Genomic DNA, 18,134 nt, shown 5'->3' with positions numbered 1-18,134 from the left:
GTTTAATTTAAATTAGATGAACTTCCAATTCCTAACCAATAGACGAGACCAACTTTGAGTTAGAATTAGAGATCACGTTAAACTGTTTGGATCGGACTCTAATTTCAACTTTCAAATGAAAAATGTTCATACCGACAAGATATATCTATAATTATTGCAATTCTTTGCTGTTAACAAAAGTATATGCTTATATTTATACTCTTATTCAAGAAGTGACATTATCGTTATTTTCTCATTTTAACTTTTAATTTTTAAAACCAACCGTATCATTTGGTAACGTTGTCCAAATACTAGCATGCTTAAACTACCAAAACAACCTAACAATTGAAAGGAATCCCGTAAAACCTGCAAATCACGAGGCCTTACATGTCCGGATGTCCCACTTATACTTTCACTTTGCGTCTCTCCAATGCTTTCCACATTAACATATCATTACCAGTCCCTATTAACTTTTACAGCATAGATTCGTATCTAATTTCCCTGCCGTGCATTAAGAGACGATTTCACGTTCTTTTCACAAACACGAATCATTAAGAAAATAGCTGAAACTAATTTCCTCTACAGTTTAAGATTTAAACAAAAGCTGGTCAATAGTAAAAGAGGAAGAAGAAATTTCATATATCAACTGAGCTTGAAACAAAAACCATATAACTCTATAACTCAAGGAGTATTATCGTTGATGGAATCATTCGACTAACTACATGGCTTGTTCCTACCATTTTCTTTTTCATAATCTCATTTCTATAGATTTTGTTTTCTCCTTACTCGATTACTTGACATGTTCTGTCGGTTTATCTTCGCTTTTAGTTGACATTTTACCTAACATGTTGCTAGTATATGGTTGAGACTCGAGAGTTATAGGTCTCAGAATAACCAAATGATTTGTTCTGGAATAACGGTTCTGATACGGACAATTTTAATGTGTTTTTTTTCGAAACACCACCTTTCAATGTTTATTTTTGTGCAACTAATGTATATTACATTTAGTTTTGCAATATACGTAACTATATATCCTGAATTTATACGGGACGTGTACATCTAAAACCTAAAATGTAAAGTCTAATGAAACGCAAAAGCAAAAGTGAAGCATGAGAGAAAGAAAATTTGCAATCTATAGGCAATTTCTATTAGGATCGTTATAGTTGGTGGTTATATGGTTTACAGCTTTACATAACATCTCAAACGTTTGTTAAATTTATTTTGAGTGAAAACTGCTATAAACTGATACTTTTCCGTTGGTTTGACATCCTCCCTGTACATTGAGCTCTTTTGTCTGTATTGGTTATCAACTAGAATGGTTACTAGTTACTACGTTTGGATCCTTACTATTACTCAAACCAACCTCCTATTGTTTTTATTCAGCTAAACATATCAAGTGGGACTTATTTGAAAAGTACAACATTTTCGACCTAATTAGACTGGAGTGTTTGTTTTAATGTCAGCAGTTAGCTTATGGAAGGTTTTAATTGTAATGTGTGTAAGCATTCAATTGGTTCATCCTGGGCATTATCATATAAGTTTCTTTTACAAAAGAAGAAATAAAAGAGTGGGACCTAAACCGAAAATTCCAATAACAAACGTCCTTTAACATTGTTTTATATAAACCCCCCAAAGTTTCATCTTCTCTCTATCCCAACTCAAAACTTCCCTCATCCTTATTTGTTTCCCTCTTCTCTCACTTAAATCCAAGAGAGTGAGAGAGTTGGTCTGTACTGAAAACAGAGAGAAGAAAAATGCAGACGAAGAAGCTCTTTATCTCCATACTCTCCTTTCTTCTCTATGCTCCACTTATCTTCTCTTCGCCAGTTCCGGACCCAGAAGCCATCGTCGAAGAAGTTCACAAGTACGAATCTTTCTTTCACATTTCTCCTTAACCCACATTTTTACATGAAACCCAACTTCTCATTTACCTTGTTTCTCTTCACAAGTCCGACAATAAACATAAAAAAACAAACTTTACAAAAAATCTCTCTGCTTTTCTTTCCAAAAAAATGTAATAAAGTCTCAACCTTTCTTGCTTCCTCTCTGTTTCACAGGAGCATTAACGCATCGGTCGCAGCACGGAGGAAGCTAGACTACCTCTCCTGCACCACCGGCAACCCAATCGACGACTGCTGGCGCTGCGACCCACACTGGGAGTCCCACCGCCACCGCCTCGCCGACTGCGCCATCGGGTTCGGCAAAAACGCCATCGGCGGCCGCGACGGTCGCATCTACGTCGTCACCGACTCAGGCAACGACGACCCGGTGACCCCCAAGCCCGGAACTTTACGCCACGCCGTGGTCCAGGACGAGCCTCTCTGGATCATCTTCCAGCGAGACATGACCATCCGCCTCAAAGAGGAGCTCATCATGAACTCTTTCAAAACCATCGACGGCCGCGGCGCCTCCGTGCACATCGCCGGCGGGCCTTGCGTCACGATCCAGTACGTGACGAACATCATCATCCACGGGGTTCACATCCACGACTGCAAGCGAGGCGGGAACGCTATGGTGCGGAGCTCGCCGAGGCATTACGGGTGGAGAACGGTGTCTGACGGTGACGGTGTGTCGATCTTCGGAGGGAGTCATGTTTGGGTTGATCACTGCTCGTTGTCTAACTGTGAAGATGGGCTTATTGATGCCATAATGGGCTCGACGGCGATTACTTTGTCTAATAATTACATGACGCATCATGATAAGGTTATGTTGCTTGGGCATAGTGATACTTACGCTCGTGACAAGAACATGCAGATTACTATTGCTTTTAATCATTTTGGTGAAGGGCTTGTTCAAAGAATGCCAAGGTAAATAAGATTTGATTTTTTTTTTTATTTTGAGTTAGTTAATGTGGTTTTGTAAGTTAATGTGTTGGGACCAATGTTATGTAGGTGTAGACATGGGTACTTCCATGTGGTGAACAATGACTATACACATTGGGAGATGTATGCGATTGGTGGAAGTGCTAATCCTACTATCAATAGTCAAGGGAACAGATTTGTGGCCCCGAATATTAGATTCAGCAAAGAGGTGACTAAGCATGAGGATGCGCCGGAGAGTGAGTGGAAGAGGTGGAACTGGAGATCATCAGGTGATTTGTTGTTAAACGGTGCGTTTTTTACTCCGTCCGGTGGTGCTCAGTCGTCTAGCTATGCTAAGGCGTCGAGTCTTGGGGCGAAACCGTCTTCTCTTGTTGGACCATTGACGGTGGGTTCTGGTGCACTGAATTGCCGCAAGGGTTCTCGTTGCTGATTGTGGTGGCCTTAAGTGGGTCAGTTAAGTTTTTTTTAGCTTAATTAGTATAGAAAAGGCAATTAAAGCACCAATTAAGGGAGTTAAGTTATAACTTTCTGTAGTTCTTAATTTACTGTCTTTATGATTTTACTTCTTTATGGGGGTAAAATTAAGGAGAATACAACCTCTCGCTTTACTGCTCTTTAGGACCCTTGTAAGGATTCTCTGTTTTAAGGAATCTATTATTAGGAGGTTCAAGTGTAGGAACAAGTGCAGATGTGTTGATCTTTGATATTAATATAATTTATGTTTCCTTGTGAATCTCTGTCTTTGACACAAGCAACTCTCTCTTGTGAATCTTTGATATTATAGCCATAGACCCACCCATTCAGAAGTTTGGAATGTTGTGTAAAATGGGCAACTCTCTTTTGGGTCAAAGTTGTTTGAGCCTGATATGCCAACAAGGGTTTATATCTCGAGGAGGCAGAGACGTATCAACGAGGGAATGGCTCAGAGGAGTGATGAGCTGGCAAGTTAGTTAGTTAGTTAACAGATGGTACACGAGTCTCGCTATATAAGGGGCTCGTTAGTTGTTTCTGTTAGTCATTCAGTTAGAATCAGTTGTGGCTTGAGATCTCGATTTGTGAGATTCAAGAAGAGGCTTAGACTCTGTGTGTAGAGACTAAGAGAGGGAGGTTGGGAGGTTCTTGGTTATAATACATACAAGTTCTTATCAAATTGGTGCGGTGAGCGTGGGGGATCAGAGTCAATGTTTGACCAAAGCCACGACTTTTTCACTCTGGTCGATGCATCGATTGTGGTTAGATAAAGAAACTTACCCTTCAAAATAGAGAAAAGCATGTGACCGTGCTAGAACATAAAAAAAAATGGTGAGATTTGAAGAAAACATTGGAATAGAAAAATGGAAAAATACTCCAAAAAGATGACTGAAAACAGTCATGGGTCTCAGCAGTCCTACTTTTGATGGAGTGGGTCTCGTATTTGTGTTGACTACTCTCCACTGATTGTGGATATGTTTCAAATTTTGAAATTTTATAACAACTAAAATAACTAACCAATGTATTTGTTTTTCTCCAAATAACTAACCAATACTATAATACTTCTTTTTCTTGGCCATGTCATGTCACATGTGCTGCTGCTCTGCAACATATTAACTCAGGAAAGAAAAGAAGAAATATAAAAGATTCTGTTGTTGCTGGTTGCAGCGAACCATGTGATGCAGTGGGTATTGTGTAGCAGGTTCGAATTGGCAAGTCAGTACTTGATAAATTATGCGAATATAAAGTTACAAACTTATAAAGATATTCCCCCCCCTCCCCCCTTTCTTTTCTTTGTCATATATAACATCAAACCAGTTAGAGAATTTTCCACATTAGGTTACAAACATATGTCTCCTATTGAACGAGAATGATTTAAAACTTTGATGGTAATGCTGTTGAGCTTGTGCTGTCCGCGTGGGCCGGTTAATTCAGTTGTAACTGTTAGGTATCTGAGTCTTCATTTTTTCGTAGTTTACAAGTCGCATGTTCTTTAGAGAGCATAGTGAGATGGATCAAGACTCGAGAGTTTATCCCAAAAATGAGAATTGCATTCGAAACACACTCTATGTTTAAATATATTCGTGGAATGAGATTTATCACATGCATATATCTTAATGGTGTTTTCGTATAATTGATAGTTAAGTTATCTTCTGATGTGACAAGTAATGAAGATCAAATTACATTCTTCTGAGAACTCGTTAAAACCAGGACTACTGGCATATATGTCTTTAGAACTTTGTATGCAATTTGTATATTGTTCTTCATGATATAATTTTTTCACACCAAATCCCACATATATGCATGACTTCACGTCTCCTATACTGCTAACCAAAAAGTCCCTTTCCATTTCCATATTCAACTATGATAAGCTGAATGATATAACTACAAGGCTAACGCAAGTATCAAGTCCAATCCTTACTTAAACCATGAGAAACAATGACTAGACCATTCAAGATAGAATGTGTGTTTAAGTTTAAACATGGCATAAACAGAGTTTAAAAAGGAAGAAAACAACAACAATTTGTTCAGAAGAAGACTATTAGCGGCGGGTGGTTGATGCATATCGAATGAAAAAAAAACGGTGTTAGCTCACTGCAATATACAAAACTCAAATGCTTGCAAATCAAAATTTAAACCATTGACTTAACAACCACTATATCATAAACTTTCATCGACTAATATAACCACATAACTCAAATTAAGAAAAAAATAATAAAATATAAATCCTATAAGAAAAATTATGGCTAGAAACCTCAAAAATATTCATTATTTTTTTAATTAATATTCATTATTATTATTTTTTGCATTAATGAATTTTTTTGTTCATTACATTGGGACAATTTGCTCTATATTCATAACAGAGGAAAAATTAAGAATATAGCCATGCTACAGTTTTTCTTGGGAGATGAGAAAATTTGTACACAAATATGACTAAAATCTCCTTTTAAGCGCGTGCGCGTGATGTTGACACTCCAAAACAAAATTTGTCATACTATACTACATACCATATAGTATCGTCACACAGAAAAGTTAAATAGTTGCGAGGTTGAGTTTGATCTATTTCGTAGTTGTACTATACATGATTATGACATAGTATAGTACTATAAGCAAAGTAATGTATAGAAAAAAAAACAAAAGTGGTGGACATGCAAGATAAATAAACAACCTATACTAAACAATAGTGTAATTTTCTATCATCTGCTGCACTAGTCAAGTCAAGCAAAACAAAAACACGCAATCTATGGAACACAATAAGGCCAACACACGCACATGATAGTTTCATATATTATGTGACGATACTATACATAATTACGACATAGTATAATAGTATAATCAAGTAGCGTGTAAAAAGAAGGAGGGAGGGAGGGAGTGGGAGGAAGGGAGGGAGAGAGAAGGAGGGAGGGAGGGAGGAACTGGGAAAGTAGTTGTAAAACTACCTTTCTATTCTATATTTATTATATAGAATAGAACATAACAAAATATTGCATTCTAATTTGAACTGATAATTTTTCAAATGTGATGGATGTAAGAATACATAAGAATTGAATCACCAGATCATTAATCACTTGAATGTTTCTCTAATATAAAAAACCTAACAAAAACACTTTGAAAAAAAAATTATGTTGTATTCTATGATTCCTACTAAAATAAAATAGTATATTGTAATGGTAACTGTTTATCTTCTTCAAAAAATTTCATTTCTCTGGCAATTAAAGTTAGACGAACAGTTTGATAATCAACCTTCTGTATCGATCATTGCTGCATTCTAGTTACACGAACAAAACCACCGCCGAGCTCGAGCTCCGTTTACCACCATTCTTGGAGCTGTCGTCATTTCTACTTCTTCTTAGCGATGTTTCCTCATTATTTCATTCTTAAGATGAGTATATATGATGTGCATACGGTTCAGTTTCATTTGTAATTCTTACAAAAACGAGTTAAAAAAAATCATTTATCTAATAAAACACACGCGCAGAATAGTTTTGTCATTAATACATAATATATAGAGAATACTATAGCCATCAACTTGTTATGGGTATAGACTCAATATTTTTTCTGTTATGTACATGGTCCCTAATTTCCCTTTTATCTAACATTTTTATTTTATTCTCTCTTGATGTCTTGCGCCTCCTTATCCCTATCTAATCAACCGCTCTAAAACCCTCCCTTCCTCTTCTTCTTCAACACTTCCTTCTCTCTCTCACAATCCTTTTGCTATGGCTTCTTCAATAGTAACCTCAAGCTTTTTGAGGCCATTAGCCATGTCAGAATCCTCCTCTTCCACCATCTTCTCCCACCCTTCCTTCTCCACTATCTCCTCCTCCAGAACTCGCTGCTCCCTCCTCACCAAACGCACTAACCTCCCCCTCTCATTCTCCCTCTCTCTCAAAACCAAAACCCACCTCAAAAAGTCACGTTTTGTTACCTCAGTTGCCGAGACTTCTGATTGGTCTCAGCAAGACGGAGAAGAAGCAGACGGGAGCTCATCATCGGTCGCCGTCGAGGAGAGCGAGCCGCCAGAAGCGACGTTTTCTGAAGGGGAAGGAGACGTGAGCGAAGGTGGCGACTTTCCGGAGCCACCGGAAGAAGCGAAGCTGTTCGTCGGAAACTTGGCTTACGACGTTGACAGCCAGGCCTTGGCTATGCTCTTTGAGCAAGCCGGTACAGTTGAAATCGCCGAGGTGAGTTTGGTTTCATTCTTGTGTGTTCTGTGCATTGCAATTTGCATCCTTTATGTGTCAAATGAACGAGATGAAGTCAAAGTTCTTTGCTTTTAAGTGTTTGAAGCATCTTTGAAATGAATTAGATGGAACTTTCACACTCTATTGGTTTTGAGTATATTGGTACTGTTGATGTTGTTGTTAGTTGACTTCTCACATTTGTTTATAGTTCAAGAGATAGCGTTTGCTAATACTAACTTGTTCCTTTGGGTTCTTCACTGGTTGAAGGTTATATACAATAGGGAAACCGACCAGAGTCGTGGGTTTGGATTTGTGACAATGAGTACAGTGGAAGAAGCTGAGACTGCTGTTGAGAAGTTCAACCGTTATGTAAGTTCTCATATGTGTATCAATCATATCTCAACTATTAGCATGTATTGGTGGAGTTGGAGTGATACTGATCCTTTTGTTTTGGGTCATAAGTGGCATTGTCTGCTCTTAATCCAACCAAAGTTTTATTCTTTCTGCTCTAAGAAAGCATTTTATTGATTGATGCATTATCTCATACTCATTTGTTGTATTTGCATTGAAATGTTGTGTCTGAGACATTTTGGCAGCTGAGTTGAGTTGGAGATTTTTTTGTCTGCAACTTCTGATTATGTTTGTGAGAACATTATTGAGCATCTGAGTTGATCTTTTCATTTTTTTTTTTTGGTTAGGATCTAAACGGACGGCTTTTGACGGTGAACAAGGCAGCACCCAGAGGATCACGTCCAGAACGTCAACCTCGGGTATATGAACCTGCATTCAGAGTCTACGTTGGAAACCTACCGTGGGATGTGGACAATGGTCGTCTAGAACAAGTGTTCAGTGAGCATGGCAAAGTTGTGGAAGCTAGAGTGGTTTATGACCGTGAGACAGGTCGTTCACGTGGGTTTGGTTTTGTGACAATGTCTAATGAGACTGAACTCAATGATGCCATCGCTGCTCTTGATGGACAGGTACCCCCCTCATGTTCCTCTTCTATATTATGCTAATGCAGTTCTTACATGATTTTGTGATGTTCAATTCCTTTGTGGCTTGTTGTTGTTTGCAGAACATGGAGGGTAGAGCGATCAGAGTGAATGTAGCGGAGGAGCGTCCAAGGCGTGGATTTTAAGGACTGAGAAAGATCTCTCTCTGCCCTCTGTCTCTTTGCATTTTGTTTAGACGAGATTTTTACACTCTTTGGTGATTTTTTTTTGGGGACAGAGTTCCGAATGCGAAGCTTCTTCTAAGTTCTAATGTAATTTTGTATCATTATTTCTCCTTGACGGTCTATCCACATTTCTCTGTCATTATTCCTTGTCAGTGTTTTAAATATTAGCAACAAGGAGCCTCTCACCACAAACGCGCCAAATAGTGGAAAGCTTCTATAGCAAAGCACTCCCTTCTCTTAAATGATGTAAGATGGATCTTGTTCTATCGTTTTTCAAAGAGGTGAAAGGAAGTGACAGGTGAGGATTGGGTTCTTGTTAACCACACGCTAAAGTGAAGCTGTAATCATAGTGAAGATGATCTTGTTATACGTCTAGATATTTGACGATCACGATTCCAAATCATCGGCTTTGCTTCATGGGGTATATCTTGTTTGTTATCACATTGTGGTGAAGGATTGTTGAGCAATATATTCATCAAAGGTTAAAAGAAGATGAAATGTTCAAGTCCAGTATATGATGAGCCTAAAATTTGTGTCTTCTAATTGGAGGGCCTCAATACTATAAGCCCAAGAATATTAAGAGTTTGAAGCAGCTGGACGTGTGTTCAAAAAAAAGAAAAGAAGAAGCAGCTGGACGAAAAAAATGATTTGAGTATGAAAAGAACTCAAAAGTATAAAAGAAGAGGAATTTGAAGAAGATTTAGGTTAGTCAACATAGAGAGAGAGCAAAAGAACTCGCAAAACAAGCTAGTTTTCTGAGACTTGTGAGAGAATTACTCTTAATCTTAAATCTTTCAGATACCATTTTCTAGGTTTTATAAATATGGCCTTGCATGGTTATGTAAGGGTAGTATTTAGCGGCCGATCTGTCAAAAATACGCTAACCTAAGAGCTATGACTATCTTTAAAATGAGCCAAGTCTTAATTAGAAATTGAGAAAGTGAGATGTATCTAAACTAAGTTATAACATTAAGAGTCGTTAAACAAAAAGTTATAACATTAAGACATCACGAGAACATAGAGAAAAGGTGTTTTCAAGTTCTATGAAAAAGTTCATTTATCTACGGATAAGATCTTGATTGTCTATATATGTATATTAACATATTAAGAAACTTAGGCATATAAGTTCATATCTACTTGCTAGCAAATGCCGTAAAAAATATTCTGAAACAAATGTGGTTTGATTCGACTCATCATGATGGCATATTTTGATTTGAGAAGATAAACACTAACTAAAATAAAAAGATAGTAAAGAATAAGCAAAAAGTCTTGATCGTGCTCGTGAAGTCGCTTTTATCAGAATATGGAATTGCAACACTTGTCGGGATACAAAAAAAGAAATGGTCCATTATATTCATGCATGTGTAACAGGCTTAACATCATAAGAAATAATAGACTCAAGACAAAGGACAGAGGAAACAGAGTGTATGAGAATAGAGCGACATTGATGATTCATTTCTCGGCCTGATCTATGTCTTGGAACTTTCTTTCACTCTCTCTTATCCCCAACCTTGGCTCTTAGCTTCTCGACCAGACATATCCATTAATCTTCACACTTGTCTCTTTGCCCTCCTTATTAATTTATTTTTGATCCAATGATCCATCACCAACATTTTATAATAACAAATACGATTTACTATTAATACTTATTATTAAAACATTTCTATTCTTTCTCTATATTTCTTTATAAAATAAAGAAATTCCACTATAGAAATGAATTTAATATAATGTATGTTTATATAATAAAGTTTCTCTATTTTTTTCAGAAAAATATAGATGAATACTGTTTTTACTTCTAAATATAAAGGCAAACAAAATGCTGAAAAAGGTAAACAAAATATTATTCTATATCTATAATAGATTTTTTCTTCTATTTTAGAATAAAATATACTAAAAATATATAAGTGGTTTTACACATTCCAAATAAAAAATGAATGCAAACGCTAATTGCATCAGAAGTCGTTAGTTATATATATATATATATATATATATTTTTTTTTTTTTTACTGAAACTATGTAACATTCTTTTTGATGAAATGTCAAATTATTGATCAAATGAAAGAATGTGTATGTACAGAACCTATGAATTTGTGTAACGAATGGAAGACATCACAACTAGTAAAAGTTTTCATAGGTACTAAACCAAGTTTGGAAAAGACCCTGCAACGTTATATATACTGCACCTATTTAACATTCGGAAGGAATGAAAGTATAGGTCCTAGTTTGGCGTTGCACCAGGGAATGATTATGAACACAAGCAAAAAAATGATAATGGTTTTATTTGATTTCTAGCCCACTAAATCAAATACAGTATATCCCATGTAAGAAAGGAGGGTCAAATCTCAATGTTGTCATAAATAGCAAGCAAAGTGGTTGCCCTACATAGCCATAAGTATTGAAAAGTAAGCATCAACTACTAGCTTATCAGGATTCAAAAACAAATTAAGTTTAGTTTACATTACATTAATGGAATTGGATAGAAAGACTTTAGAGTAGTTGACCCAAAAAAAAAAGCAGAGGGATACAAAACTTTGACGGCAAAAGAAGGTTGGAGGGATGGATGATTGGTCCCCCTCCTCTTCCTAACCCATGATGTGAGTTCTTTCAAAGGGCAACCCAACCAACCATTCCACCTGTACCCTCAAACCCTACAACCTGTAAGTTCATTACATATGTATCTTTAAATATAATAGTAGCCTCTTTCTATTAAAAATACAACCTTAAACCATATTAATATAGAAAACAATCTTAGAATCTTTTTACTTGTAATGATGTTAGCCATGTGAATCACACATGCTCTCATGATTTTATTATTAAGGCTAATTAGACACTAGCTAGGCTAACTCTGCAATAATACAATGAACATAACTTTTTTTTTATAATTCTTTTTAACTCAAATAACAGAACAGACAAGATGCTCATCTTCGTTATCGGTAATAAAGCACATGATTAGTTTTGCATATTAATGTCAGAAAAAGGAATTAACTTTAGGCTTCAAAGCAGTCATAGGCCCTCTCTCTCTCTCTCTCCATCTCTCCAAAACAAAAGAGAAGGAATGTTTCCTCGCAATCATCATCATCATCTTCGTCTTCTTCTCTGAAACTCCCAGCTACCAGTGAGAGTAAGAAAGAGAGAGACTTTTGGAGAGTGGGACTCTGTTTTAGATAGAGAGATGGGAGGTGTGACTTCTTCAATGGCGGCGAAGTTAGCGTTCTTCCCGCCGAATCCACCTTCTTACAAGATTACCAGAGACGAAGCAACGGAGCTTCTGCTGATGGACCCATTTCCCCACCGAGAAAACGTCGACGTTTTGCGTCTTCCCACGCGCCGAGGCAACGAGATCGTGGCCATGTACATCAGGTACCCTATGGCCGTCACGACGCTTCTGTATTCTCACGGAAACGCTGCTGATATTGGTCAGATGTATGAGCTCTTCGTCGAGCTTAGTATTCACCTCCGCGTCAACTTGATGGGGTTAGTTCCTTTTGTAATTCTCACTGATACTTTATTTGAATCTCCAAGATTAGATTTTTTTATTTAAAAAGAGTCTTGTTGTTTATGCAAAGATGTTGTCTTTGAGGTTTGGTCTGAATCTGGGATCTCTTACAGCTCCGAGACAAAAAAAAAGTTTCTATTTTTAGACATTCTAGATCTGTTATTGTATCTCCGTTTAGAGGCAAGTACTTTAATTCCCAAAGTGTACTTCTTCTGATGGAACAATGGATTGGTTTCTTGAAGATAACAGTTTCAGCTTATTTAAACTTTGGAACATTCTCTAAATATGTTTACAGGTATGACTATTCAGGGTATGGCCAATCATCAGGGAAGGTGAGTCAACCACACAGATCATAAGACTCTCTGTGATTCAAATTTTTCACTGTGAAGATAAATCTATTTTGTTCTGTTACAGCCAAGCGAACAAAATACTTATGCTGATATCGAAGCTGCTTACAAATGTCTGGAAGAGACTTATGGTGCAAAGCAGGAGAACATTATCCTATATGGTCAGTCTGTTGGTAGTGGTCCAACCGTTGACTTAGCTACACGTTTGCCTCGTCTAAGAGCTTCCATTCTCCATAGTCCTATTCTTTCTGGTCTTAGAGTTATGTATCCTGTCAAACGCACTTATTGGTTTGACATCTACAAGGTAACCCCTTTTTTGAGTTGCCTTCTTCTTCTTCTTCTTCTTCTTCCTTATCAGCATTTTGTTTGATCTTTTCCTTCAGAACATTGACAAGATTTCTCTGGTGAGGTGTCCTGTCCTCGTGATTCACGTAAGTTTCCCTGATTGGTGGTTTCATGGACACTTGTGTGTAAGTTTTAAAGGTGCAATCATTTTTTATTTTGCAGGGAACAGCAGATGATGTGGTTGACTTCTCGCACGGGAAGCAGCTCTGGGAACTCTGCCAGGAGAAATACGAACCGTTATGGCTCAAAGGAGGAAACCATTGCGATCTTGAACTCTTCCCCGAGTACATTGGCCATCTCAAGAAGTTTGTGAGCGCTGTGGAGAAATCAGCGTCGAAAAGGAACAGTTCTTTCTCGAGAAGAAGTGTGGAAGGAGGGTGTGAGCAGCCTCCTCGGCATAGTGTGGATGCACCGCCGAGGAAGAGCAAGGATGGACGAGAGAAACCGAGGAAGAGCGTAGACAGGCTGAGGTTTCAGGGATACAAGCTGAGCCACGTTGAGAGGCCTGAGAAGCTGAAGATTCCGTTTGAGGAAATGGAGAAGGCGAGGAGAAGCGTGGACATATATAGAGATAAGCCTCAGCCGATGGAGAGAGCACGTAAGAGTGTGGATTGGTTGGATAGAAGTCGAGCTACGGATTAAAAGGAATGGGGGGTTTGGTGTTGTTAAAGATTTTGTATTGGAGTTTCGTTCAATTTATTGGGGGTGTGTTTGTGTTGTAGTAATCTCAACAGAAAAATAGATTTAACAAGTTTGGTAACTTCTCTGACTGTTTCAAACACGACACTTTTGACTTGTCTTGAAACATTGCTTCATTGGAGAAGATATGTGTGTTGTTGTAATCCCTCCTTTCATCTTCGTTGCTATAGTTCAGTGTTTACTAATGAATTTGGATCAACTTTTTTTGACGCGCAGGGTTTAAGTGGGAGCACACGCACCGCTTGCAGATCCACATTGTCATGATCCAAGTAAGTTCTTGTGAACAATGATAGAGACAGCTAAGAGAGAGAGGTCTGAGCAGCCTGAATGACCATTTCTTTGGGAGGTCATAAACGGAGGTTGGTTTATTCATAAAAGCGTTACGCTAATTATTGTTTCTGCTTATTAAATCTTTGAATGAGCCTTCATAAGTTGTTCCAACAGTTCCCATACATAAGATAATGTTAGTATAAATGAATGAAACTATATCTGAAAATCTATAGGCTAGAAAAAAAAAACAAGGCACTGAGATGAGACAGAGAGAAGTTAGTAGATTCGGAAGGCTGACATTAAGCCTTAGTATCTGCTTCGATCTCCATAAGTCTCCCAAATGGAGAAGAAAACAGATGAGGAAGAGACGAGAGGCTAAAGATGAAGGCGAAGAACAAGAAGAAGTCAAGAAGAGAGTAGAGGTGATGAAAGCAGCCGCACAGGCTTGGCTCAGCCGCTCCCAAAACTCTGAAAGCACCGTTCTGGAGTTCGAAGCGCGAAGAAAGCAAGCTTTTGTGAGAGGTAAACCTTCACGTTTCAAAATGGAGGCATTGTTGTCTACAACAAAGAAGCATCGTCATCACTCTTTTTTGGACTGGGAATACGGACAGTCCTTGTGGGATCCATACGAGATTCTTTCCGTCTTTAAGAAACTGGAACGCGCACTCACGTTAGAAGAACATACTTTCTCTGCGGACTATGCCATCAAGAAGAAGAATATGGACTGCAGAAAGAGCCTTAAGAGTTTGTTTACCAGTTCGTCTTCGAGGAGATTTTAAACAAATTCATAAGTGAGTATACAAATACAATACGAGCGTCTTCATTTGCTCGTTTGTTTGCCAACAGTTGCAGGTGAGATTACTTTTAAATCTTTAATTGAACATTAATATACATTCGTACGTTCAAAATGCAAAAAATGTTATCAGCTGAGAAAGGGAAACCATCATCAAGCCATAAAATCAATTTTAAAACACTGGTTAACAGGTTAAGCATCATTCCTTTAACTAATCTGCCAGGATGACATAAAACACATCGAAATCAGAAGAAAGCATGAAGTCTTAATACTTATTTATTTCTGATAATAAACATCATCCATCCAACACAGAGCATTAGAACACACCAAGTAGGTCTAACACAAACACACTACATAATCATTCATAAGGTTTTATTTAGAAAATAATAACATTAAGCCTCCTTATCCCCAGTGAGGAGATCCATCACCACGCCTTTAACGCTTCCATTGTTCTTCTTCAGAAGCCTCTTGTTCGTCACATCATCACAGAACCCCTGCAAACATTTCTCATATTTGTCAACATCCTTCTCGATCAGGTTTTCAAATCATTTATTTACAAAGTGCGCACACACTTACCATTTCCTGAAGCTCCTCTAGGATAGGATCCCACTCGCTAACCCCACAAAGAGCCTCAACAGACTGCTCCAAGTTGTACTCATTGTCCCTCAAGATCTCCTTGTTCAAATCAATCTCTTTGAATCCCATTTCCTCTAGCTCCTTGAGCATGGTTGTCTCCAAGTCGTTCTTCTCTATATCCTCTTGAAGAGGAGCAGGGGTGTCCATTGTAAATGAATAACCACCGCCCAAGGCCTCAACAGTACGCATATTTCGGAACCCAACTATTTTGCATGATGACGAAGACGAAGATGAAGATGGAGTAAGAGTGTTAGGAGCAACAGGCTCAACGTCACCAACCAGCAGGTCATCGTTTCCCGGGATCTGTGGCCCAGCGGCCTCTCGTTCTAGATCAGCACCTTTCAATGTCCCGTTAACACTGGAGCTGCCGGTTTGAGCTGGCTCATAATTCACGTTGGTCCCTGTAAACTCTCGTGCAAATGTTTCATCAGGAAAGGCATTCAAGTTCAGTCCATGAAACTCATTCGCACCAGTTCCCTTCAGCGATGCATCAACCTGACCACGCAACCAACCACAAAAAAAAAGGTATCAAAGACATTTTGACAAAGAGAAACAAAGATTCAAGGAAAAGAGCAGCAAAGGTCTCGTAAGTACATTTATCGACACCCAAACACGTTGCCCGAACTTAACACCAATAGGGGAAGCCATCATCCAATAAGAAATGTATCGACCAGGTAACTCTGGTGCAACAAAATCAACTTTCACATCAAGCTCACCGTTGATGGGCACACCCTCCGCTGGAATCTGCAATGATGTTGAGACCAGTAAACAGATGGTATTATTTATAACTACATACATATAAACACTATTGCCACTTTGTGCAAGAAGCTAACTCAAAGACACTCATGAGTAATTTAAACGGCATAATTGATCTTTAAGTGTAAAAGAAGTGGCAAAACTAAAGAAATAGCATTCTAACCTGTAAATCAACTGCAAATGAGTTGCTGAATCTGTCCCCACCGATCCAGAATATCTGTGTGCCACGCGGCCACACCAGCGATCCATTGTTCCTCATTTTCCAAATCTTAGTGAATGGAGCAGATGGAGCAACAACTGTTCCATCAATTACATTCACATCAAGCACAAAGCGACTGTCGAGTTTAGTCCAAGTACTCCTAAAATCTGAGACTCCATGGTGTGGTGGCAGCGCAGGGCCCAACCACGGATTAGAAAACTATATAATAAAAAAGTACGGTAAGATCTCCACAAAGCTATAGTAGAGAAAGAGAGGGAATAGAAACAAATGACTCTCAAACATAGAAGAAGAGTAATACTGGGGCACGTAGTCCTCCAAAGGGATGTAGATGTCGAGCTGAGACGGGCTCATCCATTCTCGTGTAGTCCCATTCGTTACCCATCACCGAAAAGCAGTTATTGCAAAGATCATAGTCTTCTTTCCTGCAAAATATTCACCATAGAAAGTTAGAAACAAACAAAAGCATATATAAATCCTACGATGTCTGTAATTTCTACACTTGGAAATAAAAAAAAAACTCCTTACACTTTAGACTTAAATCTAGGTCCCATTATTGGAACAACTTCACATCCATCACATTGGATGCCCTTATGGAAGACTCCCAGTGAGGATGTCCAGTAATCACCATTGCTGCCCTCTTTAGAGTGACATACACCAAGGGGATACTTGTTGAGGTTCATTGGATTAAGACGGGATCCATTTACGATACCGCCACTGAAGGGACACTCGTTGAAACTAGCACCCACTCCCATTGAGGTTGGTACATGACCAAAAATCGCAGGCTTTTTTCCGGTCTGGGACTTCTTAGAGATATCCTTCTTTTCACCAGCGGAAGGAACTGAAGAACAAGGCTTAGTAACAGGAGAGCAAGGAGTACCTTCCTGACTAATCGAGAGTTTCCCCAGCTTGGAAATGCAATCAAACAGCTCACCAACCACAGGACTAGAAGACGCCGCTTTAGAAGTAAGGTCAATATACACCTTGGAAATAGTATCACGCATCGGGTTAGGCACAGCCATCATAACATCATTTATCCCCTTCTGGATTATAGCAACCGGGTTTTGAATATCAGGCATCCCCGAAGCTGATGAACTCCTCCCACTTCTCTCCGTAGCAATAGAGTTAGTGGTCACACCAGTGTTCAACTGCACATTGATCTTCAAGAACTTAAGTCGCTGACTCGTGACATCAAAGAGGTCGTTGTCATCAACTAGAGCCACCACATCTCCATCTTCATCAGAGTAAGTCAGAGAGAAACCATCATCCACGGGGAGGTTAAACAGAGCAGCGATCTTTCCCCTAAGAGAGGCCATGTCAAGATCAAGCTCTCCATTAGCTTTGACAGGCACCCTGAAGCGCCTAAGCACACCTCCATAGCTCACCTGCAATGATCACAAAACAACCGTCGCGATCACGATCACACGAATCTCCGCTTCAATTTTCCGGCGGTTTTACACATTCGATCCATGGAAAAATTCAAAAAAAACGAAACAACAAATCTAGTAAACCTAGAGGAAGAGATACGAAGATCGACGCGATCGCAGCTAAAACAGAGGATAAAGAAAGGAATCAATCAAACCTTGACGACGAGTGGAGAAGTAGAATCCATCGCTCAGAATCGGCAAATGAAGAGGTAACTTATCCTTTGAGAAGCGTACCCGTACTCCGCTTTTATCGTCAACACAAGAATATTGACGGTCGCGTTGATATTTATATCGAGACGATGCTATTTAGCTAATTATTTAATTCATTTTTAGATTTTAATAATGAATTTGACTTATCCAACAAGATATTGACTTGTCTGGTTATTTGGCTTGTCCAGAAAGACAACAACGCTAAGTAAAGCCCCAAGAAAAAACATTTATGAGAGAATAAAAGCGATATTAATTTAGTTTTGTGGTTTTTAATAGATTTAGGTCATCTCCAACCTCGCTCGGTA

At 38.6% G+C, this 18,134-nt stretch overlaps 5 protein-coding genes across 5 annotated transcripts; 4 read left to right on the top strand and 1 right to left on the bottom strand.

Annotated features, from left to right (window-relative positions):
• Nucleotides 1–1,597: 1,597 nt before the first annotated feature.
• On the top strand, nt 1,598–3,534 carry LOC103861505 (probable pectate lyase 18). Its single transcript, XM_033288840.1, has 3 exons — nt 1,598–1,843; nt 2,037–2,786; nt 2,871–3,534. The coding sequence occupies exons 1-3, from the start codon at nt 1,734–1,736 to the stop codon at nt 3,229–3,231; spliced, it is 1,221 nt and encodes a 406-aa protein (XP_033144731.1). The 5' UTR covers nt 1,598–1,733; the 3' UTR covers nt 3,232–3,534.
• Nucleotides 3,535–6,871: 3,337 nt separating this feature from the next.
• Nucleotides 6,872–8,804, top strand: LOC103861504 (31 kDa ribonucleoprotein, chloroplastic). The gene is made up of 4 exons (XM_009139223.3): nt 6,872–7,456; nt 7,724–7,825; nt 8,155–8,436; nt 8,532–8,804. The coding sequence occupies exons 1-4, from the start codon at nt 6,992–6,994 to the stop codon at nt 8,592–8,594; spliced, it is 912 nt and encodes a 303-aa protein (XP_009137471.1). The 5' UTR covers nt 6,872–6,991; the 3' UTR covers nt 8,595–8,804.
• A 2,859-nt stretch (nt 8,805–11,663) lies between these two features.
• On the top strand, nt 11,664–13,670 carry LOC103861503 (alpha/beta hydrolase domain-containing protein 17C). Its single transcript, XM_009139222.3, has 5 exons — nt 11,664–12,107; nt 12,425–12,461; nt 12,544–12,780; nt 12,860–12,907; nt 12,984–13,670. The coding sequence occupies exons 1-5, from the start codon at nt 11,806–11,808 to the stop codon at nt 13,461–13,463; spliced, it is 1,104 nt and encodes a 367-aa protein (XP_009137470.1). The 5' UTR covers nt 11,664–11,805; the 3' UTR covers nt 13,464–13,670.
• Nucleotides 13,671–13,905: 235 nt separating this feature from the next.
• On the top strand, nt 13,906–14,899 carry LOC103861502. Its single transcript, XM_033288841.1, has one exon. The coding sequence runs from the start codon at nt 14,051–14,053 to the stop codon at nt 14,567–14,569; it is 519 nt and encodes a 172-aa protein (XP_033144732.1). The 5' UTR covers nt 13,906–14,050; the 3' UTR covers nt 14,570–14,899.
• Nucleotides 14,836–17,975, bottom strand: LOC103861501 (protein NBR1 homolog). The gene is made up of 7 exons (XM_009139220.3): nt 17,775–17,975; nt 16,721–17,577; nt 16,494–16,617; nt 16,139–16,393; nt 15,814–15,963; nt 15,160–15,714; nt 14,836–15,077 (listed from the first exon to the last, which is right to left on the bottom strand). The coding sequence occupies exons 1-7, from the start codon at nt 17,802–17,804 to the stop codon at nt 14,976–14,978; spliced, it is 2,073 nt and encodes a 690-aa protein (XP_009137468.1). The 5' UTR covers nt 17,805–17,975; the 3' UTR covers nt 14,836–14,975.
• Between the last annotated feature and the right edge of the window lie 159 nt (nt 17,976–18,134).

This window comes from Brassica rapa, chromosome A03, assembly GCF_000309985.2.
Source record: "Brassica rapa cultivar Chiifu-401-42 chromosome A03, CAAS_Brap_v3.01, whole genome shotgun sequence".
Classification (NCBI taxonomy): Eukaryota; Viridiplantae; Streptophyta; class Magnoliopsida; order Brassicales; family Brassicaceae; genus Brassica; species Brassica rapa.
This window is presented reverse-complemented; position numbering and strand designations above follow the sequence as displayed.

What these genes read in the sequence shown, in the direction of transcription:
- LOC103861504 (XM_009139223.3), top strand. Translation starts at nt 6,992, where the DNA reads ATGGCTTCTTCAATAGTAACCTCAAGCTTTTTGAGGCCATTAGCCATG. An exon ending in GTACAGTTGAAATCGCCGAG is followed by an intron (nt 7,457 to 7,723) that starts GTGAGTTTGGTT and finishes CACTGGTTGAAG; the next exon opens with GTTATATACAATAGGGAAAC. An exon ending in TTGAGAAGTTCAACCGTTAT is followed by an intron (nt 7,826 to 8,154) that starts GTAAGTTCTCAT and finishes TTTTTTGGTTAG; the next exon opens with GATCTAAACGGACGGCTTTT.
- LOC103861503 (XM_009139222.3), top strand. Translation starts at nt 11,806, where the DNA reads ATGGGAGGTGTGACTTCTTCAATGGCGGCGAAGTTAGCGTTCTTCCCG. An exon ending in CTCCGCGTCAACTTGATGGG is followed by an intron (nt 12,108 to 12,424) that starts GTTAGTTCCTTT and finishes ATATGTTTACAG; the next exon opens with GTATGACTATTCAGGGTATG. An exon ending in GTCCTGTCCTCGTGATTCAC is followed by an intron (nt 12,908 to 12,983) that starts GTAAGTTTCCCT and finishes TTTATTTTGCAG; the next exon opens with GGAACAGCAGATGATGTGGT.
- LOC103861505 (XM_033288840.1), top strand. Translation starts at nt 1,734, where the DNA reads ATGCAGACGAAGAAGCTCTTTATCTCCATACTCTCCTTTCTTCTCTAT. An exon ending in ATCGTCGAAGAAGTTCACAA is followed by an intron (nt 1,844 to 2,036) that starts GTACGAATCTTT and finishes TCTGTTTCACAG; the next exon opens with GAGCATTAACGCATCGGTCG. An exon ending in CTTGTTCAAAGAATGCCAAG is followed by an intron (nt 2,787 to 2,870) that starts GTAAATAAGATT and finishes AATGTTATGTAG; the next exon opens with GTGTAGACATGGGTACTTCC.
- LOC103861501 (XM_009139220.3), bottom strand. Translation starts at nt 17,804, where the DNA reads ATGGATTCTACTTCTCCACTCGTCGTCAAG. An exon ending in CATTTGCAGTTGATTTACAG is followed by an intron (nt 15,964 to 16,138) that starts GTTAGAATGCTA and finishes ACATCATTGCAG; the next exon opens with ATTCCAGCGGAGGGTGTGCC. An exon ending in GTGTTTGGGTGTCGATAAAT is followed by an intron (nt 15,715 to 15,813) that starts GTACTTACGAGA and finishes TTGCGTGGTCAG; the next exon opens with GTTGATGCATCGCTGAAGGG.
- LOC103861502 (XM_033288841.1), top strand. Translation starts at nt 14,051, where the DNA reads ATGAGACAGAGAGAAGTTAGTAGATTCGGAAGGCTGACATTAAGCCTT.